Source organism: Asterias rubens, chromosome 9 (genome assembly GCF_902459465.1).
Source record: "Asterias rubens chromosome 9, eAstRub1.3, whole genome shotgun sequence".
Classification (NCBI taxonomy): domain Eukaryota; kingdom Metazoa; phylum Echinodermata; class Asteroidea; order Forcipulatida; family Asteriidae; genus Asterias; species Asterias rubens.
Genome location: NC_047070.1, coordinates 9,968,855 through 9,987,904, shown reverse-complemented (window position 1 = coordinate 9,987,904; position 19,050 = coordinate 9,968,855). Strand labels below are relative to the sequence as shown.

The following is a 19,050-nucleotide window of genomic DNA, read 5'->3' as shown; positions in this document are numbered from 1 at the left end:
GGAGTTCCCCTAATTAATCCCTCACCCAACCCCCACCCTACCACGTGACACTTGCATGTCACATCTTCCGATCCCCTCAATTTGTAATTGTTTGTAATCACATGTTTATTAATTGGGAAAATGAAATCATAGTAAAATATTAACATTTTGTTTGTTTTGTTGTGGTCGTTTGTATAACAACAAATTGAGGTGAAAAGGGTCAGGTTGGATGTGTTTAATCACAGGACTGAAACAAGTTTAGTAAAAGTTTCATGCGCGATTGATTTGCTCGACGACTGCTCCATTATTGGTTGCAGAACAAGGAAGGGTGGTCGTTAAATTTTGTCACTTTACTTCTTCTCTGTTTTGTTTTTACACTTTCAAACAGTTTTGGTTTTCAACCACGATCTGCAAGATGGATCTGCCTCCCATAAAATGTGGACATCTCTACAGACCACAGAAGGGAATTAAGGTAGGATTTTGTATCTGTAAAAAGTTCATTTATTTATGCGGGCCAGGCTATCCTATTTCTTTGTAAGTAAGTGTGAAGAGGAAGTGTTCAACGTTTTGATAATGATAAATAGTACGCACAAATATCTCGTACTATTTTGCCACATTCAGTGGTTGTGCTATTGCAACTAGAGTAGACATTTGACCTCGGCATCATACTATAGTCTTTTATCGAGTCCAGCCAGGGAGAGTAATAGTTCAGTAGAATGGGAATTGATCATAGAACTTTATAAAAGTCGATTGCATACTATGCAATGCAAAGAAGTACGTAGTACTTTTTAACACAGTGTTATTTATGCATTATACGTTGAACTGCTGTGTGATGGGCATACACTGACAGTGAATGCTCTGCTCTGTGTTTATGTGGGGGCGTGGCTACCTCCATGGTGGGGGTAACCAAACCATCAGTCAGTGAGGTCCATACATTAACAATCAGCAACAATAATAAGGACAACAACAAAACAAAAACAACTGGGGGCCTAATGGTGGAATGCTGGCTCGTCAGCAGACTTAGTTGGGTCAATCCTTGGGTAGCCAATTAAAAGGGGGGGAGGAGCTTGGTTATGTGGGATTTTTAATTTTAGTTGGTAAATTGTAAGAAATGAAGGATAACTTTCCGTATGGCGCCACCACTTTTTCACTCATTTTTACAAAAAGGGATATTACATTGAGGTAAATTAGATACTATATTATTTCATATCGAATGAAAAAGTGGTGGCGCCATATGGAAACTTTGTCGAAATGAAAGCTGAAGGAAGAAGCAATTAATACTCATCGTGTAGGTCATGGAATATGGTAATGGGATAGTAAACTTGAGTGTTGAGCATTATATTTATAAAATTAAAAAGCCTTTTGAGATATGGTGAACACTGCTACAACACTATTATTATAAGGTTTGGGTAAGTTTGTCTGTAAACACCCAAACCAAACGTAACCCTTCTCGCCGTTGGGAGGAGCGTTACATTATCGCACCATTGGGAAGTACGTTATCGCGCTGTCGGGAGGAGGGTTACGTTATCGCAACTAACTCCTATCATGTCTGCCAATCCTCAAAAAGGCTTATGATCTCAACTGTAATTGTACCATAATTTGAAGGAAATCATTGTTTTATTTTGTTTGTAGAAATACTGGGTGAAACGATGGGCTCTGCTCTACCCAGGATCGGAGGTCAACCCCCCACGTCTGGAGACGTTTGACAGCAAGGATGCGTCTTACAAAGAGGGCGCCAAGCCATTAGTGTTATACCTTCCCTGTCCGATAAAAGCTTTCCCAACATCCCAGCACCGCTCCAGAGATTTTGTTATTGAAATCATAATGGATGACAAAGTTGTTGCTTACGCTGTTGACACAAGGTCAGTTGATTTCCATGTGATGATAAGACCATACCTGTTTTTTCAGGGAATCCCATCAGAGGATTTGATGAGTACAATAAGTTCATGTTGGAATAATAATTAGTCGGATCACTGAACAATTGTCTCTTGATTCAGGCTCAGCAGGAGGTTGATAAAACCCCTTTGTGTCATTTGTCTACCTTGTTCCACCATTTACTGCAATTTTCCTTTTTATGATTGGGACATAATAATAATAATAATAATAATAAGACTTGTAAATGCGCACATATCCACCCTGCTGGGTGTTCAAGGCGCAGTAAAACCAAAAAACAAAACAAAACAAAACACAACACAAAGAAAAACAGACACAACAAAATTAGTCATTGAAAACCTGTGACATAAGATAAGTTTTGAGAAGAGACTTGAATTTTGCAGTACAAAGACAAGATCGAAGATTAAGTGGTAGAGAGTTCCAGATGCGTGGCGCGGCTGAAGAAAAAGACCTGTCACCCCATGAGTGTCGAGACTTGGGTTCAATGAGGAGAAGCATAGAACTTGATCGAAGATTCCTCGATGGAGTGTAAACTTGAAGCAGTTCAGAAATATAGTGGGGAGCCTTGCCATTAAGAGCTTTGTGGACAATGAGCATCAGCTTGAAGATGATTCGTTGAGAGATAGGGAGCCAGTGTAGTTGTTTCAGAATGGGGGTGATAGAACACGATTTTCTAGACAGTGTCACAATGCGGGCAGCAGTATTTTGGAGCCGTTGAAGTCTGGAAATCTGGTTGTTAGGAAGACTGTAGAGAAGAGCATTGCCGTTGTCAAGACGAGAAGTAACAAATGCGTGAATGACCTTTTCAGTGGCACTTTTGTCCAAGTACTTGCGAATCTTACCTATATTCCTGATGTGATATGATGATAAACGAACAATGTTGTTGATGTGTGGCTGAAGTGTCATTGATGAATCAAAAATAACCCCTAAGTTCCGAGCTTTCAGCGAGGGAGCTATCCGAGCATCACCGATGGAGATGTATGGCACTGAAACCTTAGTTAACTGTTGACGTGACCCAAATAGAAGGAACTCTGTCTTATCATCATTTAACTTCAGGAAGTTTTGTTGTGTCCAACGTCGAATCTCTTGGATGCATTTCTCAAGTCTTGCAATAGATGCATTGGCGTTTTCTTGAGAAGATTTAAACGTGATGTATAGCTGAGTGTCGTCTGCGTACACATGGTAATTCAGATTAAATTTCAGGATGATGTCACGAATCGGTAAAGTGTATAGCGTAAACCACTGCGGGCCGAGTACCGACCCCTGTGGCACAGAGTAGTTCAAAACAACAGGGTCGGACATTGTGGAACACTACTCCTAGAACTCGTTCCGCTATCGTCTCCGCGCTCATGGAGACGATAGCAGAACGAACCTCATAGTTCTATCGAAGTGTAACACTAGGCGTATCGTTGTGAGAGGTTATAGTGCATCAGAATGAAGTTCTCGTTGCTAAGTCATCGGGATGTGGGTTCGAATCCCAGTCATGACATCAGTCTGTGTCTTTGAACTTTTGCTTCTCCACACCCAGGGTTAAATGGGTAGAGATAGATGGTTCTGATCTTGTTATTGATTTAGCTTACACTATACACTTGGCAGCACAGGCTGTATACTCCCTAGATAGCTGAGATGGTTCAAGGAATTAAATCAATGCCAAGTGGTCGTAAACTTGGAGCTCCATCAGAACTGAGCGATGTATTTGAGTGTTATTCTTAGAAGAAAGGCGTTTTTATTATTATTTCATCTTATCACAGCATGCAAAAGAAAGATCACATTTTCCGTTGTGCCGGTAGGCTAACTCCTCAAGTTCGGCTCTATGTCATAGCCATAGGGTTATGTCACACAAGGCAATTTCCAGGCAATCTCCAGGAAGAGAATCCATTCACATTTGAATGTTCACGTACACGTATTATTCTTGCTGATCGTATAAAGCTGTTTGGAAATGCCCTTAGATCTCAATGGTCTTTCTCACGATCCTTGCTGTTCCCCAAAGCGCTACTTTCTGAAACATCTATCCTCTTTGTCGGTGGGTACGTTCGTTTAGCTTTCTTGGGTCGATCTCGGTCTGCCCTCGTTGCGTTCGAATAGCTTTGACATCCACCAGGGGCTCATTCACCCGGGGCAGCCCCCAGTGCCCTGCTTGTGGAGTGAGTTACTTTGGGGTGACCCGAGGTGCATGTCGTTACCATAAAAGGGCGAGTGTGATCGTTTGTTTAGCTCTTGTCAGGGGCTCACCCGAGTGAGCACTGCGGGGACGACACAGGGAAGCTAATCAAACGCACCCATTATTATTGATTGTTGTTTATTTTTTCTTTTAAAGAGAGGAGTTGAATAGTTGGCTCCATATAATGTCTGAAGTTTCTAACGGGAGGACTGGGAAGAGAGAATGTCTACCTGCTGAACCCCCATCGTCCTCCCCATCATCATTCAGCGGTGAAGTTGCTGAAGGTCTTCTAGAAAATACCCTGTATGATAGCTTTGAGAGTAAGTCTCCATCTAACAGTTCCCTCCAAATTCCTCTCACAGGCCTATACGATCAGTCTAAACCAACTTTGGTTAAGAAAACAAAATTGAGCCAATCTGTCAAGGTGTTTTTATAGTGTACGGGATATCGACTAAACAAAAACATGTTAGTTTGGATTTTACCCCTACACTGATGTGTCAGCACTGTGTACTCTACTTTCCCGAGTTCTGTGAAAAAAAGATCACAGGAATATCAATCGAGTGGGATTTAAACCCACAAACTTTTCAATTCTAGAGCAGTGTCTTACCAACTAGACCACCTAGATTGCCTGGTAGCTATTAGCGGTTCAATCAAATCCTATATTTTAGCAGTGGGTACCACACCGATTAATTGGTATGTTGAATTTTTTTATCGGGGATAAAGAATAAAAGAATGTTAATTTGGTTTTATGGATATGAGGTTTATGGATAATGTACACACATTACTTTGTTGGAGCAATCACTATTGGTTATTACTCAAAATAATTATAAGCATACGTTGTAAAACCTTACTTGGTAACGAGGAATGGGGAGCTGTTGATAGTATAACACATTGTGAGAAGTGGCTCCCTCTGAAGTAACACAGTTTTCAAGAAAGAAGTAATTTTCCACCAATTTGCTTTTGAGACCTCAGAATTACATGTAGATTTTGAGTTCTCGAAATCACACATCTGAAATGACACAACTTTGTGTGACAAGAGTGTTTTTCTTTCATTATTATCTTGCAACTTCGACGACCAATTGAGCTCAAATTTTCACAGGTTTGTTATTTTGTGCATATGTTGAGATACAGATCTTTGACAATTACCGATAGTGTCCAGTGTCTTTTACTTCACTTCCTCCTTCTGTACTAAAACCTCAGTTTAAATAAGGAATCTTACAGGGCAAAAACAATGGTTAGTTTGTCTTGACCACCCACACATGAATTAGTCAAGCTTTCTATGAATCCAGGATCTGACCATCTTGACAATGAGTCAGTCCTTCAGACCATCACATAACAATAGGTTCCCGGCATTGACATAGAAACAGAACCCGGAGAACGCAGAGCTCAGCCGCCCTTTGTGTCGTCTGTGTGGACGCGGCGTATCAATATCGTATGGCAAAATGAACATTGTGTGAGACGCGTGTATGGCAAAATGGCAATATGGCATCGCACACAGACTGCTTCTACGGGTTTTCATTGGTGAATGTTCATGACGTCTAAATACACGCGTAAAAAAAAAGGTGTACGGGCGTCCTTCACATCAAAATCGCACACACAATGACGCACTCAGCGTTATCCGGGTTTTACTTCTATGGTCATTGATGACTAGAGATCAACGTTCTCTGTGGGATCGCCAACCAGAATTCCCTTCAAATGGCTGACTAGTTTAGTGTTGAAAAACATCCTCTACATGTAGTTATTGAAATACAGACGAGTGAAAACCTGGACTAGTGAAATGACAAGCTAACAATATTCTGCCGGCTATTTGTCAATGAAAAAGTGAAGGGCTATCCCTAAAGATGCCTCAACACTTTTTAACTTCAGCTTTGAAGTTTTAACCCCCTTCTTTCAAATTTGCTGTTAATTTTTTTTTTCTCTCCATTTGTAACAGCTGTGGCATACCAGGTGTCAATCAAACCTAACACTTTCAGTGAGCAACTAGGCCTTCAAGGATACTACTCTCTGCAGATTGACTCAGTAAAACTCACTCTCATTGATGATGATTCAAACGACGTTCTGTATGCTTGGCCGTACAGGTATCTCAGACGGTACGGTCGCGACAAGGTCTCATTTTCTATGGAGGCCGGCCGAAAGTGCGATTCGGGACCAGGCTTGCTGGTGTTCGAAACCAAAGATGGAAACGATATTTTTCACAACATCCAGAATTTTGTTAATAGCATCTCCGGGAGAAAAGCAACACCACCTCTGTCTCACAATCGCCACCAGGAGACGCCACATATACAAGCAGGGAAACCCCCCCTTGCTAGTAGGCCACACAAAACGAAACCAATGGCGCCCCAACCTCTTTCTCGACCCCACCCCAAAGACCACATCGGTGCCATCACAGAGAGCTCTATCTTCCAGCAGAAACTTGCTGCTATACAGATCACAAAAGATGAAGCAAGGGGGACGGACTTTGCTCCCAGAAAACCTAAACCCTTCAAACCAAGAAATACTGATCTTCCCAAGTCCTCGTCCCCACCAACTCAGGTTGATCCTCTGTATTCTGAGGTACAAGAGGGTGTGGATACTCAGTCAAATAACAACACCCCATCCCCAGAAGAAGAGAGTGAGTACAGCCTCCTCCAGGACAGTGAGCAGCCGAGGCTACCCCCAACTGAATCGGATGCATATGACATGCCTGAGCCTCCGGGAAACCCTAAGAATGTGTACAATATGACTTCGGAAGAACCTATGTCTGATGGCTGGAAGACATTCGGTCGCACGGAAGACAATATTCACACTGAGACCTATGTCTCCAATGAGGATTTGTTAGTAGAGGATTCTAAGACAGACCCCAAACCTGTCCCAGCACCTGTCAAACCGATAAAACCCAAGCCACAAATTCGACCAAAAATAATAAAGGTACACACGTCCAAACCGGAAACCCCAGAACCAGTTCTTAGTGACGCAAACGACACACTTTATGATGTATGCGGTTCTGCACCTGAAGTCTGTCACTCGCCATCGGTCTCTGAAGGTGACGACATCTATGATCACTTCACGCGTACCAACATTGCACAGCCGGTGCCCGCCCCAAGAAAAGTCATCCCTGCCCAACAACCACAAGTGGACGACGAGTCAGAATTATACGATCGTCTTCAGCGCGAGACCAGTGTTGGCGGGACCCGCGGGCCACTGCAACATCAATCTCAGCAGAGATTATACGATTCAGGAGATGTGTATGATTCGTTGGTTCCAGATAACGGAATTCAAAATGTGGCAGGCGGAACTCACCCAGCCCTGCCAGAGGAATCGGAATACAGTTCTGCTGTTGCAGGCTCACAGTCACACATGTATATGGATACACTGTCTAAAGACACCGCCGAACCAGATGACACGGATGAAAACCCGTATGACATCGTTTCATTTCAGTAAACAAAATTCTCCTTTTATTGCATTCAGAAGAAGAAAAAAAGCAAAACAAAAGCAGACAGTACTTTATTCTGTGTAGTGCCATGTATGAAACATACCATTCACACACTGTCAAGATTTAACACTTCTTATTGTGCATGCAAGTTTTGCTGGAAAAGTAGCAAAATAACCTGGGTGAAACATGAGAACCATATTACTTGTGAGCAGTTCACTAATTACCTAGTTCACTGCTTATTAATATATTTTATGCTTAGCGGTTTAAGGGTAAAGGTTTTCAATTTGCAAAACAGTCAGTCTGCTAGATATCTCCATCCATGCAAAAACTCAGAACTTGAAAAAAATTAATTTAAATATTTTTGTGCGTACATGTAATTTTTGTCGAACTATGTATTTTTTAAAACTTATCTGCCAAGGAGTATAAAAGCAATTTTTAATGTGTTACCGTGGTGTTTTTCTGTTTTCAAAGTGACTTGTAGAGGAAACATTTAATGTACATGGAAGTTTATGGAAGTTCACAAACTGGCTGCATCAATTATCTTTGTTTGTTGTTTGTTGTTTAGTTGTTAGACAAACAAAAAACAACTTTGAAGTTCATTGATGACTCCGTTGTATCAAAGACAAACATGGTAATACGTGAACATGTAGGTTGTGAATTTTATTGGTCAATAACCAATCATGACTCAAGGTATTAACAAGGATTTAGTAAAAAGAAATTGTTAAAATTTGCATCTGTTTTCTCCGATTTAATAATGTCATCGATATTTGACACCCGAGTAACATGCCTGTGATATTTTTTTCACAGGACTCGGGAAAGTACTGAGAATACAGTGCGAACACACATCGGTGTATGGGTAAAAACCAATTAAATATCCTTTATCCCCTATGCAAATTTAACATCTCTTATTATCGTTGCGGTACCCACTGCCAAAACATAGGATTTGAACTGCCTCTAGCTACCGGGCAACCTCAGTAGTCTAGTTGGTAAGACACTGCTCTAGAATTGCAAGGGTCGTGGGTTCGAATCCCACCCGAGTAACATGCCTGTGATATTTTTTTCACAGGACTCGGGAAAGTACTGAGTATACAGTGCTAACACACATCGCTGTATGGGTAAAAACCAATTAATATTCTTTATCCCCGATACAAATTTAACATCTCTTATTGATATTTGACACTGTTGAAAACTGAACTGAATTGAACTGAACTGAAGAGATGCCTTTATCACGGAAGCAATGGTTGACAAAAAATCCATGCCATGTGTGCAATTTCACACTAACGTCAAATGTGGAACAACAAGATTGAACAGGGTTTCCTGTTTTGCCTTGTGGGATTCTAACAGTCATATTTGTTAACTTCCTGAAGGAACTTGTTGCATTTTATGATAAAATTATTACAATTGTGATGGTTGTTGTACACGATTATGAAGCATGCACTCAATAAAAAGAATGCTCTCAGTCTCCTTGTTTATAGCAGTTACAGTTTGCCATAAAAGGCTGTGTTTTCAATAAGTGCCTGACACTATAGATTTCAGCCCTTGTCCTAAAAAACAGTTTCCTGTATAAAGTGTTTGGCCGAAGACAAATTATAAATGCTATTTCCTGGTAGGATTGTGATAGGATGTATTTACTTTGGTACACAACACCCTGATTTGGCTCTGTTGTCCTTGTGTTGTGTTGTGTAAGGTTTTAAAGGTGTCACTACAGGATTGGTAGAGCTGACTTTTGTGTGACCAAACATGCGAAATGACAAACCTGCAAAAATTTGGGCTAAATCAGTTGTGTGATCTTGAAAAAAAATAGTAAAAATCTTGCTCAGTTTTCAATATGGATACAAATTGTCCTTGATGTTGGTTGTAACTGAAGTCAGCTGAAGTTGTTTTTTTTTTTTTAGGTTTTCAGCTAATGTAGTTTTCTTGAAGAACATATGACTTCTTTTCAGAGTTCTATATTTTATACTAGGAATAAACTTGAAAACCTTTTTTACTGACCATTATTTTAACAAAAGGCACGGGTAAGCTCATGTTATGTTACTGTGTGTGTGATTGTCACTTACATAAAGTCAATGCATTTCTGTGTTTACTGATAAACATTTCCCCACAAAGATATAAGTATAATTTTATCTGCCAACTATGTATTGTAAAAGTTCTAAATCAATGAAACTGTTGATTTAGTTTTTGATGACAAATAGTACATGGGTGAATGCTAAAAACACAGCGATGGCCGATTCATTATAACCTGGACATTTTTAGTTAACTTTAGATGATGGATAGAACATGGAAAACATGGAAAATGGTCAATATGACATGACCCGTACAATTTTAGCTAATTCACAATGTTGGCAAAAAAACACAGAAACCTGGGTCAATGACAACTTTGTTTACTCTAAGATGCTGGACAGTATGTGAACATGAAATATGGTTGATTCCTGACATGAATGTGAGTCACTTTTAGATGATAGTTAGGACACGGAAAACAGTGACATTCAGACATGACATGACCTGTGCAATATGAGTTATGGCACATGGCACCCCTTTTTGATTTTTTAGATATTGCCTCGTATGTGAACACGGAAAACATTGGAAAACACAGAAAGTTATCAATTAATGATGTTACCCGTACATGTACAAGAGCTATTGCTAAGAGGGTTTGGTAGGATAACTCAAAATAATTGTTAGCATAAACCCTTACTTTGTAACGAGGAGAGGTTGATAGTATAAAACATTGTAAGAAATGGCTCCCTCTGAAGTGGCCTATGTTTTCGGGGGAAATAATTTTTCACGAATTTGATTTCTAGACCTCGGATTTAGATTTTGAGGTCTCGAAATCAAGCATCTGAAAGCACACAACTTTGTGTGACTTAAGGGTGTTTTTTTCTTTCATAGTATTCTCGCAACTTTGACCACCAATTGAACTCAAATGTTCACAGGTTTGTTATTTTATACATTAGGCCTATATGTTGAGATACACCAAGTGAGACGACTGGTCTTTGAAAATGACCAATAATGTCCAGTACCTTGAAGGACAATGGTACAGTAAATGATCACTGTTTGGTGAAGTCAGTGACATGCAACCATGCATCCTGCTCACCCAAAGTTGAACTGGGAAATCTCCGATAAAAACTGACCTGAAGGTGTATACCTATAAATTAATTCTTTGTTTCCAGAATGAAAAGATCAAAGGTTGTTCAAGATACTGATAAAGGCGGGCCATTTATCTGATTGCAGTTGTAGAAAGTTAAACAAAATACGTTTACATTTCCTGTTACTAGACTTGTGCAAAACTCTATCCTTTCGAAAAATAGTGTTTCTATTGAGGTTTAAAAAGGATTTGGTTACTTTTTCAAAATGTCCATAGATTTACATTAAACTTACAGGGTTTAAAGATAATGATAGTGGAAAGCTACCCTTCAAATATTACTTACTGAGGTGCTGTAGTTTTTGAGAAATTAGTAAAACATGAGACCAAAATTATTTTCGAGACATTGTTTTACTCATTTCCCAAAAACTACAGCACCTCAGCACATAATATTTTCAGGAAAGCTTTCTACATCTTCAAACTGTGTAAGTTTAGTGTAAATCTGTTGACATTGTGTTTTTTGTCCTACAAAAAGTACATACACCCTTTAAGGAGACACCATCTACATCAAACTCTCTCTATGAGCTGCGGGTCGTTCTGAGATGAACTGGTGGTTTAATAACTCGATATTTCGATCAGTGTGCTCTTATCTCCTCCATGCAAAGTTTCAAATCCTACTCGTGTACATGGTGTTATTGCAAACCTTACTAGATTGTATTTCCACCGTGCAAAGTTTCAAATCCTACTCATGTACATGGTGTTACTGCAAACCTTACTAGATTGTATCTCCACCATGCACAGTTTCAAATCCTACTCATGTACATGGTGTTACTGCAAACCTTACTAGATTGTATCTCCACCATGCAAAGTTTCAAATCCTACTCATGTATATATATGGTGTTACCACAAACCTTAGGAGTTTCAAATCCTACCCGATGTACATGGTGTTTCTTCAAATCTCAGTAAGCTTGCAAAAGTATTAAATCCTACTCATGGCGTTACCACAAACCTTACTAGATTGTATCTCCACCATGCAAAGTTTCAAATCCTACTCATGTACATGGTGTTACTGCAAACCTTACTAGATTGTATCTCCACCATGCAAAGTATTAAATCCTACTCATGTACATGGTGTTACTGCAAACCTTACTAGATTGTATTTCCACCATGCAAAGTTTCAAATCCTACTCATGTACATGGTGTTACTGCAAACCTTACTAGATTGTATCTCCACCATGCAAAGTTTCAAATCCTACTCATGTACATGGTGTTACGGCAAACCTTACTAGATTGTATTTCCACCATGCAAAGTTTCAAATCCTACTCATGTACATGGGGTTATTGCAAAATATACTAGATTGCATCTCTACCATGCAAAGTTTCAAATCCTACTCATGTACTAAGTGTTACTGCAAACTATACTAGATTGTATCTCCACCCTGAAAAGTGTTACGTAACTGCAAACCTTACTAGATTGTATCTTTACCATGCAAAGTGTCTAATCCTATTCATGTACACAGTGCTACTTAAAATCTCAGTAAGATTGCAACAGTTTTAAATCCTACGCATGTACATGGTTTTACCACAAACCTAACTACACTGTCTCCACCATGCACAGTTTCAAATCCTATGAAAGTGTTATGTAACTCAACCACAATCTACGCCTACGTCCCATCAACTGCGCTCCAAAATCAATACGGAATACTTTGGTATAGATTCTATTTCAGTACATCTTATCTTCCCTCTTGTTTTGACAATCGCAATGAAGCAGATGGATTTGTTGGTTTCATTTTTGAAATTTAATTCTCCTGTCGAGGGTTGAGCAGGAAGAAAAAGGGAAACTTTGATCAAAATAAATATCAAGATGTTACACTTTGTAATCTGAATTGTGGATATGTTACAATCAACACTGATAAACTGTAGCCACAAAAGCTTGGCAAGTTGTTTAGTTTAAATTTCTTTGTTTTGAAAACCTTTCTATTTTACAAAAGTCTATTTCCTCAAGACTTTTGTTCAAACATTATTTTTTTTAAAGTTTTTTTAGACGCACACTCTCTTTACTCTCTCTCTCTTTCTCATGTGACTTGTGTGTTAAAGTAAAATGTTGTTTAAAGGGAAGGTACGCGTTTGGTAGTTACTTGAAACATTAACTTAAAAACTGACTTGGTAACGAGCATTGGAGAGCTGTTGATAGTTTAAAATATTGAGGGAAACGACTCCCTCTGAAGTAACATAGTTTTTGAAAAAGTGGTAATTTCTCACTAAAATAATAAAAGACTTAAAATAAAAGTCTTTTATTCCTCTATGAAAGCACACAAATTCGTCCAACAGGGGTCGATGACCAATTGAGCCCAAATTTTCACAGACTTGTTATTTTGTGCTTATGTTGAGATACATCAAGTGAGAAGACTGGTCTTTGACAATTACCAATAGTGAACAGTGTCTTTAATGTGAATAATCGTTATACAAACTTTTACTCTGTGTTGAGTTGGGGAGGTTCGGACTAATTTGCTAATTTTTACACATATTAAAGCATAAATCATATTTTTACATATGTGGCTCTTATAGTTTTTATACTCATTAACCTTTGGATATATGCCCCTTTATTACAATGCATTTTGGATTTCTTTTTACAAGAATTGTTGTGGCAAGATTTTCAAACTATTAAGGTTTTGATAAACGAACCAACAGTTCATAAATGAACATAGTGGACAAAAAATAAAAGAGTCTTATTACCTTATTTATTAAAAAGATGATTGTAGATTTGAATTGATAATTGTATTTTGTCTAGGCCAAATTTTATATTTTTTGTCCATGACAATGTCTAAAGAAGGTTGGACAATATGATGAATGTTTGCACCATTATTTGTTCAGTATTGACCTGTGACCTTTGTAGATACTTTCAACAAATAATTTGTTTTTATTTATTTAGAGGGTGATTTTTTTTTTTTTTAGTTGAACACTTTTGGGTAAGTTTGGGTTTACATGTTCCAGTTTCATGGGGCTGTGAAAGACATGTATTTGCTTACTACTTACACAAGTTTTCCATTCAAAAGTCACATACATGTATTGCAGGTCAAAATTACAATGTATATTGTGCTTTGCAGTAAAATTAACGATCTATTGAACAGGATCGAGATGTTTTGTAAAAACTGCCCTTTTTCAATTTTAAACCATGATGATTATCGCACATATTGTAAAATTACGCTTCAATCTTTCAAATGTAGTTTGTTGACTCTAGTTTCAAAAGTGATTGTATGAAAAACCGAAAGCAAAACTCGGATGCATAAAACGATTTTGTTTTTTGTAAAAATAGGATGTCTATTTGTATGCTAGATTTGATAAGTTCTTCCAAATGTTTTTCTTTTAAATCTTTGCTTTTTATAAAGTCTTTTATATATCATTTTATTAGAATCTTATTATGATTGCCTTGAATATTTCTTTGTCGCTTGTAGCTTTTGGTCATATGATCAAAGTATTTTTTCAAGTAGATTTAAAACTGAACTTTTTTACTCTGAAATAATGTTTTGATCCGATATCCCCTTCTTTTTCTGTAAAACTAAAAGCAGCGTTCCTTATCTTTTTTAAACTTCACATTTCTACGTTACACTGTAAGCATTATGACTGCCTAAAATGTCATATAATTTTCATTTATAATAAATGTTGTAAATAGAAAATTTTAAATGAGGGTGGTTAATAAGATCATATGTATATATTCTAGGAAGATGTATTTTGAATAGTAGAATATCCATCTCTGATTCAAAACTATTTTTATACTATAAATTTGAACAAAAGGCCTTTATCAGCTCTTTTAATCTATCAATAAACGTGAGTGTAATTTGTACTGTCCAAATACATGCATCCCTTGAAATTTGTGATAAAATTGGACGAATTACCAGAAAAGGGAGTCGTAGATTAAGCCCAAAACCTGCTTTGGGAAAAATTGTTGTATTGGATTATTATTATTATATTTTTTAATAAATAAAAGCAAACATTACGGCTGAAGCGCTATTGTTTTATGGCTAATATATCTGTGTTTATAGCTGATGTGAACTTTGGTTACAAAATGTGTGACCTTATTTGAGTATTCTGGCAGGCAAGATACTACACTGGTCCTATTGGAAAGTTGACCGTTTGTGTCCCAATTTCCACATAAAACCAAGAGTTGTGAAAGTAAAAGCTGGACAAGTTTTGAGATTTGCCCCCCTTTCATCATATCAAAAGTTAATAAGAATTAGACAGTGCAATCTCCATAAAATATAAGATTTTATGTTTTCTTCCATTGAGCTGTGTACAAATCGTGCCTGCAGGAAGTCCAGGCTCTGTGGCTCTTTTGTAAACATGCGATGTCACAGGTCACATCGTCTATGATAGAGTAAGGACTTGATACAAAGCGTGGGTTAGATTCCACAGAAATAAAATTGGAAACCCTCTGCATCATGGCAGAGCAATTATCGTTGGCGACGTGGGTTCTTTGGACTCCTTGGGATATACCTAACCACACTACCCCATGCTCGTGTCACACCTGGGGAAAATGCATACTCAAGATGCTAGGGTTGAGGTTATCTGGCTTAACCCTACTCCGAAGCAGGAGTAGCTATTTCCCAAGGAAAAAGGCTTTTTGCAAAATGTTACCGACTTGATTGGTGTAGATCTCCAGCTGCGGCTAGTCTTGATCTCAAGATGCAGCTGTCAGTGTTGTAGGTCTCCAGACCAATCTCAGTCTCATGGCTAGTCTTGATCTCAAGATGCAGCTGTCAGTGTTGTGGGTCTCCAGACCAGTCTCAGTCTCGAGGCTGGTCTTGATCTCAAGATGCAGCTGTCAGTGTTGAAGGTCTCCAGACCAGTCTCAGTCTCGTGGCTAGTCTTGATCTCAAGATGCAGCTGTCAGTGTTGTAGGTCTCCAGACCAATCTCAGTCTCGAGGCTAGTCTTGATCTCAAGATGCAGCTGTCAGTGTTGTAGGTCTCCAGACCAATCTCAGTCTCATGGCTAGTCTTGATCTCAAGATGCAGCTGTCAGTGTTGTAGGTCTCCAGACCAGTCTCAGTCCAAAAGCTAGTCTTTGATCTCAAGATGCAGCCGTCAGTGTTGTAGGTCTCCAAACCAATCTCAGTATTGAGGCTAGTCTTGATCTCAAGATGCAGCCGTCACTGTGTAGGTCTCCAGACCAATCTCAGTCCCAAAGCTAGTCTTGATCTCAAGATGCAGCTGTCAGTGTTGTAGGTCTCCAGACCAATCTCAGTCTCGAGGCTAGTCTTGATCTCAAGATGTAGCCGTCAATGTTGTAGGGCCCAGACCAATCTCAGTCTCGAGGCTAGTTTGATCTCAAGATGCAGCTGTCAGTGTTGAAGGTCTCCAGACCAATCTCAGTCTCGAGGCTAGTCTTGATCTCAAGATGTAACCGTCAATGTTGTAGGGCCCAGACCAATCTCAGTCTCGAGGCTAGTCTTGATCTCAAACCATCAAGTCTTTACTACAACGTTTAGCAACACCTATAGTACAGTTTTAATCTGATGGCATCATTTGCACACCATAATTTTTGAGGGAAATAGAAGGGTTACAAAAAATATATATTACTAACATGGCAATCCAACAAGTAACTCTTTATTTTGAAAGGATCAAATTGAGACAGATCAAACTTATTTCCTGTAAAAGGTTTCTTTATTTCTTATTCAATGTGTATTTCATGAAGTAAATGGAGTAACATGAAGATTTGGTACAGCATTGGTTATAGTAACATAGATATTATTCCCTGACTGTACAGTTCCTCTCTTCAAACCAAGCCCAAGTATAAACTTGCAAAATGTTGGCTTATGAAGTGGGAGGAAACAAACACTTTTAACTGCACACTACTGACATCATTGATGCTCATAGTGAGCTCTCCTATAGGTCAGTTTTTTTGTAAAGTTTTATCAAGAATCTAATCTTTCCCTGAAGGAAAACTTTACACTGTTTCAGACTGTGAGCCAGATCCCTGCTTATGACTTGTGTCGTTGAGCGTGACATTTGATTATGTTTGCTTCACCCAGGAGTAAATGGGTACCTGTGAAAGTAGACATCAACCTGCGACACATTTTGCTGCCGGTGCTGCATACTCCTAAGGAGTTGAAATGCTTACAGAAAATGCTTACAGCCTAATGAATAGGGGTTACTGTGTATACAGAGGCATTGAGTTGACAAAAGGTGCGTAATAAATATCCATTACACAATTGATGAGCTCCGTTTCTGCTTGGAGGAAAAAAATCCATATGTGGGTAGTTTTTTTTTTCTCATTTTTTTTCTCTCACACATTTATTTTTATTTATGTTGAAGTCAAACCAAGAACCTTTGAAATCCCAATGGATGTTGTCATTACTAGATCACTTTTACTTGCTTAGTGAAGAGAGGCCATTGTAGTTTTTATCAGAGTGAAAAAGGCACCGCTAATTAGTAAATTGAAAGTTGACCTGTAACCAATTTCATTAAGCTGTCAAACACAAAACATTGCTTATCGCAGAAAATCCCACTAAGCAGAAGATGGCTACCAGATAATATACCATGTACTGTATTGCATAGTATCTTACTGGTTCCCTGCTCAACAGCTGAGCAATTTGCTAAGCATATTGTAACAACTTCATAAACCTAGGCTGTGACAGTAACCAATGCTGTACCATGACCCAAATTCAGTATTACTCCAGTGCAAGATATATAAATCAATCTACATTATACATTGCACATGTGCGTGGTTTTATTTAAGAAGATAATTAATTCATAAGAAACATATAAAAGCCTCTATCAGAAGGGACTCAGAAACCAGACACTTTGCTTGTCATTTTACTTAATTTAAACTGAACGATCAGACAAGGCTGGTTTTGTAACAGTATTATTTCCAGTCATTCAGGAACAATTGCGAAGCAATTGCTATGGCCAAGTTTACCTAAGGACTTTCGTTGACAATACTTCAAGTTAGCTCGACCTCTAGTCGACGATAGTTGGACTATGCTAGTCCAGGCTATTTAACACCAGCCTGCTGAGCATGATCACATTGCTCGTTACAATAACCTAGTGCAGAGTGGACCAGTTATAAGAAAATGATAACATGTTGAGTCAACGGCCGCTTTGACATGAAATGACTAGGAGTTGTTTGCACTACAACTTCTGTGCACATGTGTATGTAACCAAACAACCAATAGTTAATCATTTTCCCTTGTGCGAACTTGACCTATATTGTAAGGTTAAATGATACAATGTAATCATCGTGGCAAAACCAGCCATGTTTTCAACTTAGCTATGACTTAGGCTGTATCCGAATAGGTGGCAATGGCTACGACCGTTACTAAGGACATCCTACGTAGTTCAGTGCATGATGATGCAGCGGTCAAGACAAAGCCGCAACCGCAAATTCATGACCTTTGATACCAATGTGAACAAGTTCAACCTTTGCGACCGTTTCCTGCCACTCAAGGCTGATTTGTGTTAGTTAGTTACCTGTGGGTGACTGGTCTGAAAGGGTTCAGGAAAACAGATTCAGAAGGGATATTTTCTCTTATTCTTATCACTCTTGAAGAGTTCAGAATGAAAAGTTGCTTGATGAGCTAGGAAAGTCTTCAAATAAAGAAAAAGTCTGTAATTGAGCAGCTGGTAAAACTGACTTTCATATCCCCTAAGTAAGACAACTCCCCAACTTATTATGTTTGATTGTAGCTATGGCTAGCCGAAAATGAAAGTGTAGACTCGATCAAGGACACTGAAGTCTTAAGCAGCAGTCGTGGCCACTCAACTCCATCAGCCTTCAATGCCCCAACCTTAGGAGTATAGTTTGGTTGTTATGTTCGCACAAAAATCATGGTCGCATTGAAACTTTAGTGTGATCCCTGGCTATAGAGCAGTTACAGATTGAATGGCTTCTGCACCCAAGAGCAAAGATATTGACAAAATAGGGAGACCACCAACATACTTAGATGGCTCAGTTAAAGGAGTGCAGGCATGTTAATCCGAAGATCACAGGTTCAAGTTCCTGCTCTAGAAATGTGTTGTGTAACGCATTATATGTGTCGTGGCCAAGCGGTTAAGAGCACCGAACTCAAACTCTGGTGTTTCTGATCAGCAGAGTGTGGGTTCGAATCCCCAGCCATGACACTTGTGTCCTTAAGCAAGACACTTAACCATTGCTTCGTCCTTCGGATGGGACGTAAAGACGTTGGTCCCATGTGTTGTGTAACGCATGTAAAAGAACCCAGTGCACTTTTCGAAAAGAGAAGGGGTTTGTCTCGGTGTTCCTGGCTGTGGCTGCTGTATGCGCCGTAGCACCTTGTAAACCCTTATAAGGTGCTAAATAATTGGGTCTCAAAATTCATCACTGCAATTACCTATCTTTCTGAAAGTTTGTATATACTCTTGTATATGCTTTGAGTACCTTGTTTGGTAGATACGTGCGCTATATAAGACTTCGATATTATTATTATTATATGTAAAAGAACCCAGTGCACTTTTCGAAAAGAGAAGGGGTTCGCCCCGGTGTTCCTGGCTGAGGCTGCTGTATGTAC

General features: G+C 38.9%; 1 protein-coding gene across 1 annotated transcript; it reads left to right on the top strand.

Moving 5' to 3' along the window:
- The first annotated feature begins 307 nt into the window (after positions 1 to 307).
- Positions 308 to 7,657, top strand: LOC117294265 (docking protein 2-like). The gene is made up of 4 exons (XM_033776627.1): positions 308 to 451; positions 1,612 to 1,841; positions 4,190 to 4,353; positions 5,967 to 7,657. Exons 1-4 carry the CDS (start codon positions 395 to 397, stop codon positions 7,451 to 7,453), a joined length of 1,938 nt encoding a protein of 645 aa, XP_033632518.1. The 5' UTR covers positions 308 to 394; the 3' UTR covers positions 7,454 to 7,657.
- The last annotated feature ends 11,393 nt before the right edge of the window (positions 7,658 to 19,050 follow it).

Coding starts and splice junctions, on each gene's coding strand:
- LOC117294265 (XM_033776627.1), top strand. CDS start 395: ATGGATCTGCCTCCCATAAAATGTGGACATCTCTACAGACCACAGAAG. Junction 1,842..4,189: donor GCTTACGCTGTTGACACAAG/GTCAGTTGATTT, acceptor TTTCTTTTAAAG/AGAGGAGTTGAATAGTTGGC. Junction 4,354..5,966: donor CCTGTATGATAGCTTTGAGA/GTAAGTCTCCAT, acceptor CATTTGTAACAG/CTGTGGCATACCAGGTGTCA.